General features: G+C 31.3%; 1 protein-coding gene across 1 annotated transcript in view; it reads left to right on the forward strand.

The window, feature by feature from the left end:
* Positions 1-5,272: 5,272 nt before the first annotated feature.
* Positions 5,273-22,531, forward strand: part of LOC107448874 (neuroligin-4, X-linked) — a 345,395-nt gene continuing 328,136 nt past the window's right edge. Inside the window, exon 1 of the mRNA XM_071188081.2 lies at positions 5,273-6,097. Within this exon, the coding sequence (XP_071044182.2) occupies positions 5,596-6,097 (502 nt within the window). The 5' untranslated portion in view covers positions 5,273-5,595. The remainder of the gene's footprint in view (positions 6,098-22,531) is intronic.

Below are 22,531 nucleotides of genomic sequence, written 5' to 3' on the forward strand. Positions count from 1 at the left end.
TGGGCAACAGAAACACGAAACTCTCATTTACCACAGAGATGCTCAACACTATTTCACATATCTCGCGATAGATGGCACCACATTTCAAAGTTCATTCGACAAAACACAACTGAACCATAATTTAAATCCAATCTCCATTACTTAACGAAGAGCCTAACATTACACGATACCCATGTCCAGTTAAATTTCATTTTTAAGGTTGTGAAACTATGCTAGTTGCAAATGGATACAAAACGGTTTATTTTTGTATCTGTTGTTTCTTAACCACGACAGTTGTAAACAAAACCGTAGTGGTAAATAAATGTTCTTAACCATAAACTTTACGGTTATTAAATGGATAGACTGCTGTTGGTTCTTTAAACGTGGTTTTAAAATGAAAATTCTAACAGTTTAGTAGAAGCACCTGTTTTTTTTTTCCTTATGGGTAAGCAAATGAATTATTATATTAAAATCAAATTAAATTTAAATAAAGTTTTTAGGTATAACTTTATTCTATTTAATATTTAAAAATTGTGTTAAATACATGCTGGATTAAGCTTAATTTTTTTCAACCATAATTTCTGCCTGACTTCATTGAAGTTTAGCAGATGGTACTATATTTGACTTTGCCATTTCTACAATCGGGCCTACAGATAAAAATCCACGTGTTTTTATTTATTTATTTATAATTATTTATTACTTTTCATATTTATATTATATAGTTCTTTATATATATAGATATATTGTTTTGCTTAATTTAAACCTGAAAAAACAATGCAAAATCAGATGTGCACCAAATAATTAAACCACTTAAATCTGTGACATAAGCAGATCGAATTTTAATTTTCAAAAGTTTAAAATACATTATCTTGCTATACCTTGGCATAACGAGATCCTTCCAGCGTACGTGTTTTATAGCTATTTAACTTATTCAGATCTAAGTAGTTTCCTACCTTAGCAAATTTCTATAGTTTGGTGAAGTAGGCGAGTATAAACAACCTAATATTGATTTAGGACTTCATCTACTATATGTCATCCGTGTTAGTCAAAATTTATGTTTATAACAGGAAGTAGATATTTCATGGTTGCCATAGATTTGTCCTAAAACTATCTGAGATAGGGTAAGTAAATTTATTCATGAAGAGAGGATGTGAAGCATTATTGCTCAGAGTCTTGTATAAAGTATTAAGTCTTAGTTACGCAGAATAAAAATGGTTTTTCGTTTATGATTTACAAGGCTCGTATATTCGTATTTTTTATTTGTAGAAAACCATGCTGCCGAGAATTTAAATAACTAAGAAGAAAAGATAAATAAATATATATTTTAATGTGTTTTGATTTGTGTATAAAATATGTGAAAATATTTCTGCCTCAAAAAACTATTTCCAATAAAATTTTCGAAAGGTAAGTTTATTCCTTTCAAAATGATATATAATCCCAATTTCGTATAGTTTTAGCAGTCCTTCGATGGAGTGAAGTTTCAAATAAAAAAAGCTTTTTTTCTTCCAAAACTACAAAATCTTTCTGAAAGAAGCTTTTTTAAATAATCTTTTCTAAATATAAGAGATAACTTTCAATGTATTCATTTTTAAAAAAAATTCTAATACGATTCAATTAAGCCGAGATTTTCAACGAAATATTTTCAGTATGATATTTTTATATATGAAGAGCATGTATTTACAAGAATATCGATTCTGAATACCCAGCGATTTTGATTACATATTTTGTTGATTGTTCGGATGTTTAAAGTTTTAATGACTCATATAAATTTACTGGAAGATTTAGGCTGATTTATTTTACTAACAACTGAATGCTTGATAGTTGAATTGAATGCTTGGTACTTTTCTCATAGCGTAAATTTTTTTAACTTTTAAAACCGAAAATGATTGAATTTTTAAATTTTTCTGTACATTATAACATTATACACAAACTTTTATGTATTATGCATTCGAAAAAGCTTAAGTGAGTTCATGGTTTGCATGCATTTTGCAATACTTAAAAATGTTTCGTAATCTCTTCAACAATGCGTAGAAAATTGCTTGAAACTGTATTTAATGAATTAAAACTAATTATAGTTGTGACAAAAGCGTAATGTTTCAAAGCGCGTTAAAGTTCAATCAGTAAATAAAAATTTGCATTGAGAAGTTCTCATTTAAATAATACGCGATATAGAATGATTAAATGATAGTTTCTTTAAAACAAGATATACGGCACTTTTAACACTAGAAATTCTTTTGGGATCAATTTGATCATTTTTGACATTTTCTTATTTAATATTTGGAGATAAACGTGAGCTTCAAGGCTCATAATTTTTAAATTTTAAAAAATTATTTCTAAGTATACTATATCAAAACTTCATGCATTTATATTGATTATTAAAATAAATAACATAAATATATCTGAATTAGCCCAAAGGGGTCATTCTGACCCCAAAAAGAAAAACGCTCATTTTTGAAGTTTCTCGCCGGTTATTGATTTTGCAAGACTGCAAACCTTTTAAAGATGATTTGTAGAACTAAAATTGATGCCCACGCTGTTAGAAAAAGTGTCCCACAATAGATTACATCGTATCTTATATTTAGTGTTCGAAGTAGCTTAGTTGAGCTCTTATTGAATTATATATTCAATGTTGCATTTGAAAGAAACTCAGTGGTCCCCAACCCTATGCCCGCGGGCACCATAGCGCCCGTCGATTGGTCTGCATGCGCCCGCTGCTTGTGCCCAACAATAAAATATTTCAGTTTTCCATATTCCCATTAAGTGCTATGCAAATTTTATGCTGCGCAAATACATACTGAAGTACGGTGGCTCAGTAATGGCAAAGTACTTGATAGATTTCTACATTTAATTGAAGAATTAAAAAATTATCTTGCAGTCAAAAATCAAACATTTTTAGAACTAAGAGATCCTGTTTGGCTAGCAGATTTGTCTTTCATAACGGAAAAACTAAATAATTTAAACTTGGAGATGCAGGGAAAGGACAAACTTAGCAAAAATGATAGAGGCTATTAACTCGTTCAGAGCTAAGCTAGTTTTGTGGATATCACATTTGAAAATGAAGTCTCTTGTGCATTTTCCAAACATGAAAAAAATGATAGGTGACAGTGAAATCGACTTATCAACATTTGTCATCAACCTCCAATTGCTTAAAGATCAATTTGAAAAGTGGAAATAGAAATTGTGGATCTTCAGAATGACACTATCCTCGAAACTATTATATCAGATGAGAAATTCTGGAATGTAGTTGAAGGAATAAATTCCATTCTTAAAAAGAGCAGCAAATAAAGTAAAGTCGTTCCTTGGTTCCACATACTTGTGCGAATCATTGTTTTTGACAATGTCAAATAAAATATAGATCCTGACTTACAGATGAATACCTTGACGATTGCTTGCGAGCAGGAATTTCATCATATTCTCCCAATTATGAAGCGCTGGCCAGCGAAATGACATGCCAAAGACCGCATTAACTGTATTTCATAAATAAATTTTATACTTCGCAAGTCTTTAAAGCAATTTAGTAATCATTTATTTTACACAAGAATATTAATACTAATTATATTCATTTGTTAAATTAATTTTTTCAATTAAACTGTTTGTGCATTATATGTATTATGTGTATTATTACCTATGTCATCAACTTAACATTTATCTTGAAAAAATAAATGGTGCCTGCCATTCGACCGATATTCTGGTATTTGCTCTTAGGTACAAAAAAGTTGGGGATCCCTGATGTACACCCTTCCTCATTCTAAACACTTATTTTTATAATCATAGGCGAGATAGAACTGTTAGTGAATAGTAATTGCATTGTAAACCAGAATACAAATTTATCGTATGATGAACAAGACACATATATCGTATGATGAACAAGACACATATATCGCATGATGAATAAGCCAAGTTTCAAATGGTATGAACAATATGGAACCATGCCTAAACTCCGAACGCAGCGGTTAATTATTAATTTACACTTGCAGAGGAAATTTCTTCATAGAGGAAACAAACACATAATTAAGATAGTACAGTACGCAAAATAAAAAATGGACCACCCTGAATAACTTTTGATCTAATGATCGGATCTTCACGTTCTTGGTCTCATTATTCATGTTTCGAGGGGTTGATTTCAAATATGCTAATTAACTAGTGCAGATAATATTTTCAGTTACAAAATTCAAAGAAGTCGTATGCTTAAAATTCAATTTCTCAGGAACTATTCATCCGATTTCTCTCAAATTTATATTTTGCCATGAAAAATTTTATACTTCAAAGTGATGCAAAAAAATTTTCTAGTTTTTTCAATTATTATTAAATAAAATAATAAATGTATACTAAATTTGTTTTGCAATACCTTTGGACAAGCGAATTTTATAAGTGTCTTCATTTTTTTTAATTCGCTTAAAAAGTTTTTATACATAGCGAAATAAAAAATTAGTATTAAGGGGTTTAAACTTTTAAACCCTCTCCTGACGAAACTATGGGAACCCTATTTCCCAGATTGCGGCTACCCCCTATACTTAGGAGGTCAGAAATCCGAATTCGTCGAAATCAGAGATGAGAAAAAAATCTGAGATGTGATAAAAAAAAGTGAAACCGATCAGAAAACAGAAGAGAAAAAAAATTTTCCTAGTGTAATCATACTTTTTAATTAACTGAATAATTTACTAGAATAAATTATTTTTTCAAATATCTTTTTTCTTTTCACAAAGTTTAGATTTCAAAGAAACAAATTTATTTCTTATTTAAGCTATAAGCTAAAATAACGAGATTTCAGAACTATATTTCAAGTTCAGGAGTTCATTTGCGTTTTTATGCGTAGTTGAACACAAATCAGTAAACTAGTTCAAACCGTATAATTTATTTAGTCGCGTAATTTAATTGTCGCGTACTTCAAGAATTTTTTAAACAAAATCCTTAATCACTTCCTAGCGGGTTTGATTAAAAGTACTTCGAAAAAATTCTGTTTGTAATTAGGTAAAAGATTGTTTCTTTGGGCTCGCGTAAAAATCTCATTCCGGGATATTAATTTAAACTAAATCACTAAATTTCCATCAGCGTATTTTTAATTTCTTATTTATGTTTTCATTTCTTCTCTCCGTGAAATTAGGCGGAACGCTCCTGAACTTTAATAACTAATTCACCCACATCATCTTTCGGTAAAAACGACAATTTGGAGCCAAAGTGCCTTTCTATATTTAGAAGAAGTCCAAAAAGTAGTATGAGCCTTTGAATAGACGAGCCACTCACCACAAATAGCGCGCAAGCGCGCCTATACTTGGGGGCGCTACGGCTTGCCACCATCTCCAAATTCGCGGTATGGGGAGAGCTTACGAAATTCGGCTTCCGTGCGGAGCACAACCCCTCTAGAAAACGTTCTAAAACTTCACGTTCTTCTCCTCCACCGGTTCCTTCAAAAGTTCATCACCATGTGAATGCATATTGACGATAATCGCAAATAACAACTCCGAGGAGAAATATTTTTTATTTATTTTTTATGGTTATGGATTCTTTTTTGAATCTATTTGCCGTTTGATAAAAAGTTTTCAAAGTTTAATATTTCGGACAAAACTTTTAAAGAAGTTTTTCGGACTTTAAGAAGCATAAAGAGATCTTTTAAGCATGAAATTCTCGGAAAGCATTCGGACCGTTGCAATTTGGAACTTAGTTTTAGCAACTTTGTTGTTTTGCAAGGTATCAGTTAGTATAGAGTCGTCAACTACAGAATCTTATGTTTTGATTGGTGGAGATCATCTGAATTCTGCTGGAAAACCTAGAACTAGAACTGTTGTAACGAAATACGGAGAACTCAAAGGGTTTATAGCAACTCTTCCTAACAAGACTTTGCTACCGGTTGAAGTATTTTTAGGTGTACCATATGCAAGTCCTCCTGTTTCGGAATTGAGATTCATGCCCCCTGTTACTCCAGCGCATTGGAGGGGTGTCCAAAATGCTGATCATTTTAAGCCAGTTTGCCCTCAAAAGCCGCCCGATGTTAGAAATGAAACAGAAGCTTTAAAAAGAATGTCTCCCGGAAGATTGGAATATTTGAAGAAGTTACTTCCTTACCTTAGTAATCAAAGCGAGGACTGCCTATATTTAAATATCTATGCGCCTAAAAGAGGTAAGTTTATTTTATAATTCTTTTATAACAAATAAATGATATTTGAACTTTGGTGTTCATTAAAAATATGGAAACTAAAGAAAAATAAAATATGTTTTAAGTTTTGTTTATTATGATTAGAAAAGAAAAACGCAGTTTTAAATAAATGAGAGAGATACTGCTTTTAAAAGTAAAATTTTTTTTGAAATTTTTGTTTTTTTTCTTACCTGGTTAAAAGTAGCCTAGTTAAATTTCCGATATCACGCATTGAGATTAGATATAAAACGTTTTGTGAATTTAATTTCTAGAAGGGATTATTTAAATTAAATGAAGGTCTTTATATTTATTAAAAAAATATTCAAATTATTTTTTTTTATGTATTAAGAAAAAAAAGTTTAAAATATTTAAGAAAGTTTTTTTTTTTAAATTAGCTTTTTTAAATAATATATATTTGTTATATTTTTATATAAATATACAAGAAACTTTGAAACATTAATTTAATGTTGCCAAACCAACATAACTATTTAATAAAAATCAATATGAATGAAAATGAATGGAAAATTTTTAATGTCATATTAAACAGACTGGAATAATTTTAGATAAAATTAAATGCAGAGATAGCTTTTTTAATATTTTTTTTATTTAATTGAGCAATTTAAAATAACGTAATATATTGTTGTAATACTTAAATTAAAGCTTTATAAATAGTTTTGTTTTTAAAATTTCAGTGAATTCCTATTTACATATATTGTATATTTTTTTCGTAATATTTTGCTTTTATATAAGTGTATCACTTGCTTTTCCTAACTACTTTGAGTGCATAAAAGCTTATGGTAAATATAAATTTACCGTAAAGCGTTATGGAACAAAAAGTCTGGTATACCGAATTTTTATCGTAACATTTCTGTAAAATCACTAAATCATCGTAATTGGTAAATATTACTCTAAAAATTACGTTATAAAATATATATTTTACAGTAAATTGAATTTTATGGATGCTGCACTTTGGTTGCCAGTGATTTTTACCGCAATTTAATAATTTAATGAAATTCTTTTATAGTGAAATGATTATTATTTAACTGTTTCGAGTTCAAGACAACCCTATTACTTTCTCGAATTTTTTTTCTCTCTATTTTTCAATTATGAAGCTCTGTTCAGAATTTAAATGCTTATAATGTGTTCTGTAATCATCACCATAAATATTATTCTAAAAGTCGGTGGTCCCGCTGGTCGATCGTTAAGACACGGTTCCCAGCAGAGCACCGAAGTCAAGCATCACTGGCTGCGGTCAGTGTGCGGGTGGGTGACCAATTGGATCAGTTCGCGTAGGGACCGAGGGTGTGCGGTATTAGTCCTCGTTAAACTGTTCTACCGCAAAGTGCTCGACTTCGCGTGCAGGTGGTCGGGCTATCGAAGCGGGGGTGCCTTCCCTTCTGCAGAGGATCAAAATTGTGATGGCATGTCTTCAGATCATACTCACGGATGTTTCCCAGACCGTCGCCAATAGCCCATTGCGCAGCTCTAGTGCGACGTACTAAAAAAAACTGTAGTAAATGAACTACAACAACAACTGAAAGTCGGTGTCAAAAATGAAGTAGAAAAAAAGTGAGCATATGGATGAAAATAAAAGCGAGTGAAGAAAACACGCGTTTTTCGAATCTTTTAATCACTGCTGAGTCACGTGGAATAAAAAAAGAACATAAACAGTTTAATTACCATATAAAACTCGAAAGTTGTCTCAAAATTAAGATTTTCACCTCCTCTTTTTCCTCAGACAATAAACAGCTTTTGATGTTTTTAATCTCGTTTACCTTAAGTGAACTAGAAACTATTGTACAACTATATAATAGACATAGTGTAAAAATATAAAAATGTGTAAATTCTTAAATCTTAATTCGTAAATTCTTAATAACTTTTGTTGGAGCTGGTCTTGAATACCGTCGTGCAATTGAAAATAACAACGTAATTGCTTCTTGATAGATTTCGAGAAAAGTGGCTTGACAACTATTTTCATTCTATTTCTAATTTCTATTCTATTCCATTCATTCTATTCTATTTCTATGAACGCCAAAATGTAAATTCAGAAAACTGATAGAACAAAAAGTATTTTTGAAAAACCTTTTTTTCAACATTTAGCTTATCATACATAGATGCCAAGTACATAAAAATCTCAATTCAGAATTTTTTTCGCTTACGTTGATTTTTCAATTGCACGGACGGCAACAGCACTTTCTGAAAAAATTATAAAAAATGAAAACTTGAATGTATAACTTTTTTTATCCGAAAAATCATTCTTTTTGAAGCGTTGTTCAAATGTTTAATTATAGTTTTATCTACCATTTAAATAGATTTTTTTTTTGTCAAAATATTTGTTTTTCGAATCTTTTGATAGTATGTTCTTCAGTTTCTTAGCTTATAACGTTTGACAAACATATGGACTTTATTCGATTATTTCTTTCACTATTAAAATTTTGTATAATTTCTTATTGAACTTCTGGTATTGCTTCTGCTATTTTGCTTTAAACTATTGATAATAAACTCCTGGTAATATTTTGTGACTATTCAGTTTATTTGAAGTAAAAAAAAATTACCGTAATATAAAAAGCAAACCTTATCACTATACATTTGTTTCATTATATTAAATAACCTTTTAGTAAAAGGACCGCTGAACGTAGATGTGCGTTGTCGCTTAGACTTCGCCCTCCCGGAGAGAAAGGACAGACATTTTCTTAGAATTCATTTTCTTCTACCGTGAAAGCTACCTTACAACGCACTACAGCTTAAAATAAATTTCATTGTAAAACTCAACAAGTTAAAGTTAAAAAGCAAATAAAAAACAAGTTAAAACTCAACACCAAAACTTGCAGTAGATAGTTTTTCTAAGATAAAGATATTTTGTCATATTTTGTATTGGAATGCCAAGTCTATGGGTGGCTTAAGGTATTTTCTGAAAAAAACCAAAAAAGCACAAAAAAAAATCTAACAAGTAGATGACTAAATTCTAAATTCAAATTAATCCTTAATTACCCGTAAGTCACAAGCAAAAAAAAATAAATAAAATGAGTCCTAAAAATAACATCGCAAATAGTTGGAAATTTCATGGTAATGGGCCCTATTGCTCCGAAATTTTCTATACCCGCTTTCCGGACCGTGATTTCTTAGGGAATGAGCGTTTGCCTCCCAATGGCTTGATCCGGAGTTCAAATTTCAGTGATTGCTGGTCGATACGAATTCCACACCCGGCTCGCACCAACCACAGTGCTGACGAAAAATAACCTCAGTGACACACGGATCATCTCTTAGAGCCCCCTTGTCACGCTAACCGCGGTAGGCTGTTGTAATTTTCCTCTTCATGTAACACAAATGTGGGTTAGATCCACCAAGAATGTCCTCCACGAAAGCAAATTTCTCCCAATACTTGAACCAGGAGCTCTTTGTCTTCTGGATTGAGTTCAAGAGAGCTAAGAAGTTGAAGGTTGGTAGTCGTACACTCAAAATTGTGTCGGTAGTTCAATGACGGTTATAAAATAAAATTCCCGCTTTCTGAACCATTCTAAATACCAGCGATTCAACAGTTGCACTAAAGTTTCTACAGGACCATATATGGCAACGTTACTTTTAAAAAGTACAAGTAAAAGTACAAGTACTAAACAAAAAAAAGTAACGATTTAAAAGTACATTTCTAGGAAATCGAAAATTCAAAGTAACCTAAAATTTTATTGAATAATATTCCTATGTTCTTTAATGTTTTTGCAAAATTGTTGTTATTTATTTAATTATTTTTAATTTTGAAAGTTATGGACATTAATTTATTTTTAAATTTGGAAGAATATTATAATATAATTTTATAATATAATCGTATAATATAATTTTAAAATCTAATATAATTTTAATATCAAACTTTTTATGGATTTGCACGAAAAAAAATTTTTTATCTAAAATTTGAAAACTGGTTCAAGGAAAAGAAATAAACTGATTAAATATTTACGAGTAAGCAAGTCCCTCTAACTTTAAAATATCTTTGGCGCGACTTATAGTACACAATTATAATTAACTAGCTGTACCCTGCGTGCGTTGCAACGCTTTCAATTTGAATTTGAATTTTGTATTTACGTGTGTAAATGACATTTGCGATTATGATTTGAAATGCAAACTTTATTTAATGGTGAAAAAAACCAGTGATAGTCTCAGCAGTTAATTCTCTAGGATATCATTAGTGCATTTTCAAACAGACATGTATGGTGATGCACACGGAGCATGAAACATATTTTGGACAATGATCTGAAATAAGACTGGATCTATGGTGACATCAAGAATTTCTGCTGATATCTGATCAGTTTAGCAAGGTGGGTTTTTTTCAATAAGCCAAATCAGAATGTGTGCCTGTGGCAATCCTCGTTTTTGCCATTCAATAGAGTACACCCAACACCGTGTCTCTCTAAAAATATGACGCTCCACAATGAAATCAAGTAAAGATTATCATTTTTGTTTGAACACACGTGCTGTAATATCATGACGATCCGATGATGATTGTCCTGGTAACAAAATATCTCTAATTTCAACCCAAGCAGAATTGCACGTAAATGTAATAAATAAATCCAGGAGCCCATATGCGAGAACATCCTGTGAGTATTCATACATGTGCCTTGGAGTCCAAGGCACATGTATGAATACTCAGACATGTATGAATACTACATTTGCAGTCCAAGTTTTTCTCCCTGCAAATGTAGTCGGCAATATAATCATTTCCATTAGGATTAACGTTACCATCATTGATTATTGCATCCCGTAAATGAATGCATTCTTCTGAACGTAATTTGGTTTGATTTAATTTAATATACAGTAGGCGTTCAGTTTCAATTTTCGCATACATATCGACAATGTATTGATGAACTAATTGTCGACACTTTAAAGTATGATTATCAGCGTTTTGGCAACCATTAATCTATATGCATAAAAACTTATTGCACTTGCTTTCTTATTGGTTTTCTCGCCTGTTTGCGGACTTCTTAATTTTATGTTAAAATAATATCCCTCCTCTCCTCCCCAAAATAAAATAGGATATTGCAATGCATCATATGATCGATACGTTTCTGAGAACTCTTTGAACGTCACGATTTCTGCGATGAAGAACTGTATCGCGGGAGGTAAATTCTTCGCCAACTATAACAATAGCCACTTCATCCAATGTTGGCGCATTGTATTTTTCTTTGTGGTGGCCTACAGGTGTTTTTTCAGCTCTAATAACAACTTTGTAAATATCGGATGACATTTAGTCAAGGGCAATTGTGAACAGCCTAATTAACTGATTATGTTGATCGAAAAATTTTTGTAATATGGTAACAATTTTTCGTTTAGTGCCATTGTTTACCTGACAACGTTGATTGACTTGATCATTTGTGTTATCCATGAAATAAATTTGTAGAAATTTATGATCTGCGTTAGGCATTGAAAGAAGTGATCCTGCACGATGATAAATTTGGCCTTGCACTTTGAATGTTGGGATGTAATTCTCGTTCACGATACGTGTAGCACCGAATAAAGTCATTTAGAAACACGAATTGTACCGGCGTATATGCGCCAGAAAATGTTTCGATTGGTTTGTTTGACCTGATACGAAGGTTGATAATGTCTCGGCAGGCGACGTAAAATCTTGTAGTTTCTGTATGCCTCTAGAACAGCAAATTTCAGCTGTTTCATTTTTAAATTTGAGAGCATTACAATTGAACATACATAATTGATATATTTCTCCGATGATGACACTTGGGGGAAGACTATAGTTTGTTGTCGGATCATAGTGAAATGCACTGAAATTCAAATCAGAGTATTGGCAGCGTCTGAATAGCGAAATGCGTTCTCGGTCGGTTTTCATTCTTGCTTCCCGTTGCTCTGATGTTTCCGACGAACGGGCTTGTGTAGTTCGTAGTTGATTTGTTGACAGTCTTCTTTCCTGTTGCTCAGACGTTTCTAAGGAACGGGCAAAAACATTCTGTTCTCGATTAGTTTCAAGTCTTTTTCCCGTTGCTCCGATGTTTCTGAAACACGGGTAGTTCTCTTTTTGCGCGCTTGAGATGTCGACCGACTAAGTGCGATTTGCTTAGGCGGCATATTTTTGCAAATATTCTTTCTGACAAAGAAAAAGAAATGTAAAAGTTGACAGTGGTCGCAAATTTGCTAAATCGAAATATCACATACATATTTTAAATAATAAAAAGAGCAATAAAAATGAGATGAATAAGAAATATGAAAATTATAAGATTTAAAACAAAAATCAATTTTATATAAATGAAAGAAATAAAATGGATGAATTCGAAAACTTTGCATAAATAAACAAACAAACTAATAGTTTTCAAATGACAACTGTCACAGCACTGAAATCTTCGAAAAGTATATTTAATTGTGCTAACCTAAAATTAAGTACTAAATATAAATATTTCTGAAAACGTGCAATTTGAATGAAATTTGCTTTTGTCTTTATATTTATTTAACAGTTTTCACAGTACTGAATCCGTGATACGACCAACAATTAAGAAATCTATTCTCGTTGATTTTACTTGCTTGTGCTCACCTGACATAAAGAAAAGCGCGAGTTAAAAATTAAAGTATATGCAATTTACTTTAATTTACTTTTCTAAATGAATAGAGTTATAAGATAGAAAATATCACTGTTGTTATCTTCAAGATATTTGAAAATTGAATCGTTTATAGCAAAATTTAAAACAATGGCTAGCTTTTAACCAATCAGAAAATTCCATTTCGACTTTCGCTGATATCGCTGGAACGGTTTGTCGCAGAATGTTCTAATGTCGACAGAAACCTTCCTCGTGCTTTGAACTATCTGTATGCCAAGTTTCATAGCTTTCCGTCGGATGGTTTAGGAGTCTATAGAGGACAGATAGACACACATTCACTTTTATATATATAGATAAACCTCAATATAGTTGATTAATGAGAAACGAATATCAAAATTTACGGAAACGACAGCTCTTTCTTCTTTCCCTAGTTTATATTAACTTAAAGAGAGTCTTTTTTTTATTTAAATAAAAATTTATATTTGCTAATTCAAAATAAATATTTGTTAACTTATTTAAATGAAAAAAAGATGAAAGTGGTAGAAATCATATTATTACGGAATAAAATCTAATTCGAATGTTAAAAAGCTCCTGCAATAGTGAACATTTGAAATACCCAGGAGCCAAACCAGAAATCAAAATTATCTGTTTACATATAAAAAGGAGCTTAGATTTATGTTAATATTAGAACTATATATTTTTTTTAATTTTGTTTTTATTTTCGGAAGCTTTATTTTATAAATAAATTACCTTGTTCGACAAATTTGATAAACATTACAACTTATGTTAGAAAATAAATTTTAAAAAAATACATTCATATACAGAAAACCCCTATAAATCCAATAAACTACAAATTATATTTTGTTTTTAAATATAATTTTTTTTTATTTTGAAATATTTCATAATGGTAATTTTTGGATTTGTAATAACGATGTGCAATACTAAATCCACAAATTATGAACAAATGTTTTATTTTAAAATTTCATAAAATAAATAACTAATAACTAATAATCCACGATGTGCAATGCTAAATCCAAAAATTATAAACAAATGTTTCATTTTGAAATTTTATGAAATGAATAACTAATACGTTTACGTAATAGTATATATGTTACGTTTAATATAATTCAAAAAAAATTTTTTGTTGCAAAATTAAAAAAAATATAATATTTTAGATTTCTTTTAATGCATACTACATCTCCATTAAATAAAGCATTGTTTTTATAACTTAATACTTTAACGTTAAAAAATGTAAAACTTGTGCCAAAATTTTTTGTAATAGTAATATGAAATTAGTTATTTAAATTATTTAAAAAAGCATCCAATGCGCACACATTGTTAACAAAATTTTTAATTAACATATTTAAATGAATGAAAAATGTTTCAAATAAATATAAAATGTTATTTTATAAATAGAAAATAATTAGATATTAGAATTTATATGAAATATAAAATTTTTATGAATAATTAGATATTAAAATTTTTTAGAAAGCTTACCGAGTTTTAGAAAAAAGTAACGATTTCAATCGACATTTCCGTTACAAATACTTGTACTTTTTCCCTAAAAAAGTAACGAAAGTACAAGTAAAAGTACTGAATTTAAAAAGTAACGAAGTACGAGTAAAAGTACGTACTTTTTACTTGTACCGTCGGTACAAGTAACGAAAGTAAAAGTACTGCCATATATGTACAGGACTCAACCTGACTTCTTATTCTAACACTTGGAAACTCCTAAGAAAGGCAATGTATTAGCACAATTAACGAAGTTAAGAAGTTTGCACTAGAAACCTACTGCGCCACCATCCATGGCTGGAAATCTCGTTTGAAAGTGATATGCTTATACGACAGGAGCTCAATTTAAATATTTTTATTATGTTGCTCAGATCGGTTCAATACATGTTAATTTATCGATTCAGCGGCATTATTTTTTGGACTCCCCATGTGTTTATGCGTAATAGGATAAGTGGGGCATAGTTTAAATTTATTTTCAAAATATTAAATAACAACCATAAACAAATGCAGTTTTGCACTGACCACAGTGCTGACGCAAAATATACTCAGTGGTAGAGGATCATGGGTTATAGTCCCCTTGCAGTCATGTTTACCGTGGGAGGTTTTCTTGGTTTTTCTCTCCGTGTAACTCAAGTGCGGGATAGTTCCATCCAATAGTCCTCCACGAAGGCAAATTTCTCTCAATACTTGATTCCGAAGTTCCCTTGTCCTCCGGATTGTGTTCAAAATTACAAGGCTATGGAGTTGAATATTAGTAGTTGTAAACCCTAAATATTAAATTGGCTGTTCAACGACGGTTATAAAATATAAAATAAAATGGCATAAAAAGAGCTATTGGGACTCAGAGGATAGAGCGTTCACCTTCCAATGATATTAACCTGGTTCGAATCCCAGTGATGGCTGGATGATACGAATTCCACACCCGGCTCGTACCGACCACAGTGCTGCAGTATATATATTCTCAGTATTAGACGGGTCATGAGTTAGAGTCCTCTTGCCGTTAGGCAAACCGCGGGAGTCTTTCGAGGTATTCCTGTCCATGTGACGCAAATGCAGGTTAGTTCTATCAAAAAGTCCTCCATGCTGGCAAATTTCTCCCTATACTTGATCCAGGAGTTCTCTTGTCTTCTCGATTGGATTCAAAATTAAAAGGCTGCTGAGTTGAAAATTGATTGTCATAAACCCAAAATTGGGTTGGGTGTCCAACGGAAACTCTTGACAAATTAAAAGCAAATAAAAACATCTGAACGATATCCATTAATAAAAAATAAATTCCTACTTTGAGTTAATTTTTATGTAAATGCATGCGGAAGTTTTTCTTTCATTTCCTCATTTCCAACAAAATATTTTTTTTAAAGATCTAAAACTTCATTATAAAATTTGTTTAAAATTCGAATATTATTCATAGTTTTAGTGCATTTAGTCGTCGATTGGATGTCACCCTCCGTTAATTATATTTGCTCTTCTTTCTGCACGTCAGTGCTGGAAGGGCCATTGCTTGAACTATTTTTACAACTTTTTCACGTATATATAATCTATTTTCTCTTGCTCTTACATTGTGTTACAACCTAATGCACCAAATATATATTTTTCGGTTATGTCCATCTCCTACGTGTGACTATCTTATCCTAACTTGCCCTATTTATACATATAATTCATGCCTGAAAACGTTTTCCTTAAAATATAATTTAAAATTCATAGACCTGATTAATACTCATCAATTAAGCACTTTTTGAGTTGGCGTGAGAATGAATCAAATAATGAAAAGCATTTTCCAAACAGTGTTTTTCATATTCGTAGGCATTATAAATTTTTAAGTTGTCGTTCTAGATTTCGTGTTAGTTTTCGTTGAAGTATTTTTTATGTGTAAAAAGTCTTTTTGGACTATCAAATAAGTGGAACTTGCAGGTGAATTTTCTCAAAAAATCTCATGATTCTAAGATATTAACCAAATAATCATCAACAGCAACAGCGCTATTTGAAAACGTCATTAAAATTGAATGGTTTTTATCGAAAAGAAAGTTTATAAGATGACCAAAGCAAAATATATTGAATCAGAGGAAAACAAGACATGTTGAACCAAAATCGCAAAACAGGTTTCCAGAACCGGATTAGTTAACCATCTCATCCAGAATGAACTCCAGGAACACCAAGATCTTTTACGGGTAATTTAGATTTGTCGTTCATATAATTGGATTTCCATATAATGAACAAAATCACGAAACAAGTTTCTACCCCCTTTCACTGTACACCGTTTCGAGATTCTATGTTGACCGCAATTCACAATCACAGTTTTATACGTTAACTTGTGAAAGTGTAGTCTAAATTGTTGAGAAAATTGTAACTAGGGGATAGATAGACATTAAGCAAGCGCACTTAAATTATTAAAGATTTTACTCAAAATGTAAAGTTAAACATGCTTGTAATCTCTTCACAATAATAGGGCAATAATGGCGCCTTTTATCAAGATTTTTTACCGCCATTTATGGTCATCTTTTTAATCATTCAAAATCTATGTGAGGTATTTCTTTTTAATTTAAAATTTAACTAATTTGAAGAAGCTTAACATTATTAAAAAAATTGAAAACCAGAACACTAATTTTTTCTAGAAATATATGCTTTTGTAAAAAACAAATGCAATCAGTACTTATAAGATTTTAATTTTTAACTATTATCCTTTTGCGTGATATTGAATTCAGTAAATTCTAAAAGGCACTATTTAGTTTTGTTTATTATGAAATTCGTTATCAGGTTTCTTAAACGATATTTTAATATTTCCTTAGATTGATTGTTTGTTTTCAACTTTGTTGAGTTTTATTGTAATTTAAAAAATGGTTACCACATTCAATATGCTATTTATCCTCACTGGTAAATTTAAATACGGAATAATCTAATAATATTATAGAATAATAAATGAACTTGAAAAGGCAATTAATTAAATACTGTGTCAAATTGTATTAAATGAAAGTCTAGACAATGGAGAAAATAAAGCACTTGTTTTGAAGAATCCGCATTAAATTGTTTTTAATTTTAAATTCAGCACTTTACATTTACGAAAAAATAATAATAATAATACATTTATACTATTTTTAAAAAAATATTAAGAATGAAGACAATCTTGAAGAGTGTTATTTCTTTACTTAGGAATATTGATTTAAATAGAATTGATTATCTTTAAAAACAAAAAGTAGTTCAACTTGTTAATCAATTTTGACTAAGTATTGCTTTTCAAGACTACAAAACAAATTGTACAATTCTAATGCTTATGTTATGAAATAATTTTCTTGAATTATGTATTCTGTTGTTTTTCAATAAGTAGATTATATTCTTTTCCAATCAGCTGCACCATTAAGTCTAGAATAGCCGGATTTTGGACTTACCTAAGGTCGCCATTTGGGGTCAATTTGACCCTCATAAGAAATTGATGTTATTTCAAAGTAAATGATAAATATTGCTAAAAATACAATATGTAAGAGTTTTTAGATTTTAATTTTTTTTAGCTTTTCTTTTTAACTCAATGACAATATTGTAATATAATGTATATATATAATTCATTCACTAGTGAGCAAATAATACGCAACTAAACAAATTACGTGAATATAAATAGCATGTTTTAAAATGTTAAGTTCCATCATTAGTTACGCATTAGCATAGACGCTGGCCGTATACCCGCGTGACGTGAAAGTGACGTGAAGTGAAGAGTTTTTTACATTTTAATTTCTTTTAGCTTTTTTTTTTATTAACTCAATGACAATATTGCAATACAATGCATATATATAATTTGTTCGCTAGTGAGCAAGTAATACGAAACTAAACAAATTACGTGAATATAAATGACATGCTTTGAAATGTTAAGTTCCATCATTAGTTACGCATTAGCGTAGACTCAGACAGTATACCCGCGTGACGTGAAAGTGACGTGAAGTGAAGAGTTTTTTACATTTTAATTTCTTTCAGCTTTTTTTTTTATTAACTCAATGACAACATTGCAATATAATGCATATATATAATTTGTTCGCTAGTGAGCAAGTAATACGCAACTAAACAAATTACGTGAATATAAATGGCATGTTTTAAAATGTTAAGTTCCATCATTAGTTACGCATTAGCGTAGACGCAGACAGTATACCTGCGTGACGTGAAAGTGACGTGAAAGTGACGTGAAGAGTGAAGTGACGATAAGCGAAGAGTTTTTTTACGTTTTAATTTCCTTTGGCTTTTTCTTATTAACTCAATGACAATATTGCAATATAATGCATATATATATAATTTGTTCGCCAGTGAGCAAATAATACGCAGCCAAACAAATTACGTAAATATAAATGGCATGTTTTAAAATGTTAAGTTCCATCATTAGTTACGCATTATCGTAGACGCAGACAGTATATCCGCGTGACGTGAAAGTGACAATAAAACATTGACAAATTGTTTTCCAGCATTTCTTATTGTTAGTATTCGTTACGTTCTGTGCCTCGCGATGTCAAAAAACATACTATTTCCTATATTTTAGGAACTGAAATTACTAGTTTGAAGTATTTAAACAAACACAAGAATGGATTTGCAAAGAGTAATTTGGGTGGTAATAGATTCCCTGAAAATAATTCAAGCATTAGGAACAGCAATATCGCAAACATTGTAAAGAAATACTAGACACCTATAAGTTTCACTACTTGTAGAATAATTTCTTATCATCTAGTCTCTTAAGCCTACATCGCATTTCGTATTATTGTACAGTATCAGTTTTTGGCTTCTACTTTGTACTTTCCTTTTCAAACACATTCGCTTGAATGCTGTTCAGAATTATAGTATTCTTTTGGCTTTGCATCTATAAAGAAAGTATACAGTTTTGAATTTCAAAACATGAATGTAATGACAAGAAGTGACAGTGTAATTAGGTGGAAATTTTATTTTGTTCAAATATAGTATCCCTGTAATGTAGGTTTTTTATCTTTATTTACGAAAAACATTCGTTTGCAAGTTTTATGGAGGCAAAAGAAAGTAATACCACTATGCCTTCTGAATTTAGGTGTGATTTGATAATTCGGAAACTATACTTTTCCCAGCTTGTAACTCATTTGCCAGTTCTTCAGCTTGCATAAATAAAAATAGTGATTAAAAAAAATGTCTTTTTCTTTGGATTTTATATCAATTGAAACAAACGTTATGCGACTCGAACGCAAAATAAAAAATTTCTATTATTATTTGCGTGACAATAATTAATCCTTAACAATACTTTCTTGTCCAGGAATAAAAAGAATATAGCCGTTTATAATTAGCATGCATATGGTTTCTTTCAGACTTAATAACGAAACTATTATTCAGTAGGAACTCGACTAAGCTACTTCGATAATAGAATCTAAGATACTGCATAATTTTTCCAAAAAATGAAACTGTTGCGCGCAATATTTTTTTAACTCGGTGGATTCTAATTTCTGTTCTACGATTTATCTTCAGAATTTTGGCACTTCTGCAAAATCAAAAACAGACATAAAACTTCAAAAATGAACAATTTTCCTATCATGGTCAAAAAGACTTCTTTTGTCTATTTTAGGTACTTATTTTATTTTACAAAGTAACAGAATTTTTTTACTTTACTAATCATCAACAGAGAGGCAGGAAAGTTTGACATAGTATACCTAAAAACAAATTTATAACCGTCGTTGATCAGCCGACCCCCTTTTTGGTTTGACTAATGATGTTCAACTCCGTATCCCTGTAGTTTTGAACCCTATCCAAAAGACAAGGAAATTCCTGGATCAAGTAATGGGAGAAATTTGTCGTCGTGGTGGACTTTTTGATGGAACTAACCGCATTTGTGCTAAATGGAGAGGAAAACCACGAAAACCTCTCAGGCTAGCCTGACGGCAAAGGGATCATAAGCCATGATCCGTCTACCACTGAAGAGATTTTATGTCAGCACTGGTGCCGGTGAGAGGCAGTTGCGGAATTCGTATCAAACAGCTATCGATGGGATTCGAACCCGTGGGACTCAACTCAGTAGCCTTGTAATTTTGAGCCCGAACTAGAAGACAAGGGGAATCCTGGATCAAGTATTACGTGAAATTTGCCTTCGTAAAGGACTTTTTTGATTGAACTAACCCGCATTTCCATTACATGGAGAGGAAAACCACGAAAAACCTCCCACGCGTTCGTCTTCCGACGTAATAACCCGGGCTTGAATCCTAGAGCCATGGCTGGTCGAATTCCGCACCCTGCTCACATCGACCACATTGCTGACTTAAAATGTCCTCAGTAGTAGATGGATCATGGTTTACAGTCCCCTTGCCGTCAGGCTAACCGTGGTATGTTTTTGTGGTTTTCCTCTCTATATAACGGAAATGCGGTTAGTTGAATTAAAAAGTCCTCCAAGAAGGAAAAATTTCTCCCAATACTGGATCCTTTAGTTACCTTGTTTTCCAGATTGGATAAAAATTTCAAGGCTCCGGAGTTGAGCATTGGTAGTCATAAATTCAAAATTGGGTCGACTGTTCAACGACGGTTATAAAATAACTATGTAATTAACGATAGCGATTGAAGCCGCACATTAATTTGAAGCAACCTTTACCTTTTATTATATTACTAGCCGCCTGAGGCGGCCAGCTGTCCGCCACGCTAAAGATTTTCACAAATAAAGTTTTTTGAAACATAGCAGAAAATCTGAAGATTAGTGGACAATTAAAGTGTTCCTGTCCTGCAATTTTGTCTTAAATTCCTATTTTATATATTATATAGCTACAATGCTTAAGAAAAAAAAACTAAAATGCTAAATACATGAAAAGAACACGAAAACGAATTAATTTTTTATGGTATCAATTTCTATTTCTATATAATTTTTTATGGTATCAATTTCTATATCTATATCGCTACAAAAATTATCGTCTTCGCTTAAGAAAAAAAAAATAGAGCGTGTAAAGAAGAAGAAAAACTTATTATAACAATTATGAACAGCGACAAATATATCAAAGCGAAGCGTTCTATTTACGTATCGAATATGTTGCCACATCTTTAATACAAAAGTTAAACTTTTCTCCACTTTGATAAATGTAAACTAATGCGAACCTTACAATTAAATTATTAATTCCTTCGTATATTATTGGTTTAAGTTGTCGAAAATTAATATTTCAATTGTAAGGTTCGCATTAGCATACATTTATAAGAGTGAAGAAAAGTATATGCATTTTTTAATAGTTTTTTGTAAGGCTCCTATACTATCAGAGCTGACCTATCAAGCAATATTAGAGCAAAAAAGTTCACAAGTTAACGTTATGTTAGTATTGTGCTTATGTTAGCTCTTTGGAGCAAAATTAGATGATGAGTCGGCCTGTCTAATTCAGGGGTTCTAATTTTTTGAATATGGCTCTTTGAAGACGATTGTTACGTCAAGCGCTCAGGTATTATAATTTTGATCTAGTTGCGCTTGTATAATTTTGATCTAGTTGCGCTTGTATAATTTCGATCTAGTTGCGCTTTCTACGTCATTTTGTTAACATCGTTTGGTTTGTTGTTTAACATCGTTTGGTTTGTTATTTCTAAGTTAACTTTCAAAAAATTGGCTGGCAACAGCCAATTTTTTGAAAGCAACGAAAAAGCATAGATTTTCTTACAAAATGACTTATAACTAAAAAACTAATCCAAATTTTTGAAAAAGAAAACAAATACTTCTTCATTATGTCAAAACACAATTATGTGCCGAGTTTCGTGCCTGGGCGAGGCTTCTGGGGCGATATATTGTGATTACAGACACACACACACACAGCCACTTTTATTATTATGTATAGATTGTCTTCTTTAAAAAAGCGAACCATTTTAAAAACATAGTAGGAAAAAAGGCATTTTGGCTGTTTGCGGAACTATACTGAACCTTTCCTTCCTTCAAGGAACCAAAAACAGTCCTACAATTTTCAAAACTGATTAAATGTTTCGTAACATAAGAATATATTTATTACGTTTATGTAAGCAAAGTAATATTTTTCAGTTTTAGTCATGTACTAAAAACATAAATAATTTCATGTAAGTGATTAACTATAGCAATTGAAGCCACAATATAATTTGGTACAACTAAACTAAACTCAGTGGCGCAACAGCACTTAGAGGGCCACTGCCTACTGTGCCCATCTCAGTTTTCTTGACCTTGGGCTCTGGAGTGCAGGAGCAGATGTTCAGGTTAGGTGGTCAACCGAACGCGAAACCCCCAGTGTTTAGTTCCCCAGCATGCTTGGTATTCATTTATCGACCCACTGAAGGGATGAAAGGCTGAGTCAACATTGCCCGACCCAAGGATTACACTGGATATTGGTACAGCTATCACCTTATATTATATTAATGTTTCTTTCAATTTAGATAAACATTTCAGAAACACACCAAAAAAATC

This window comes from Parasteatoda tepidariorum, chromosome 12 (assembly GCF_982258835.1).
Source record: "Parasteatoda tepidariorum strain Cologne lab strain chromosome 12, Ptep-v5.0, whole genome shotgun sequence".
In the NCBI taxonomy this organism is placed as follows: domain Eukaryota; kingdom Metazoa; phylum Arthropoda; class Arachnida; order Araneae; family Theridiidae; genus Parasteatoda; species Parasteatoda tepidariorum.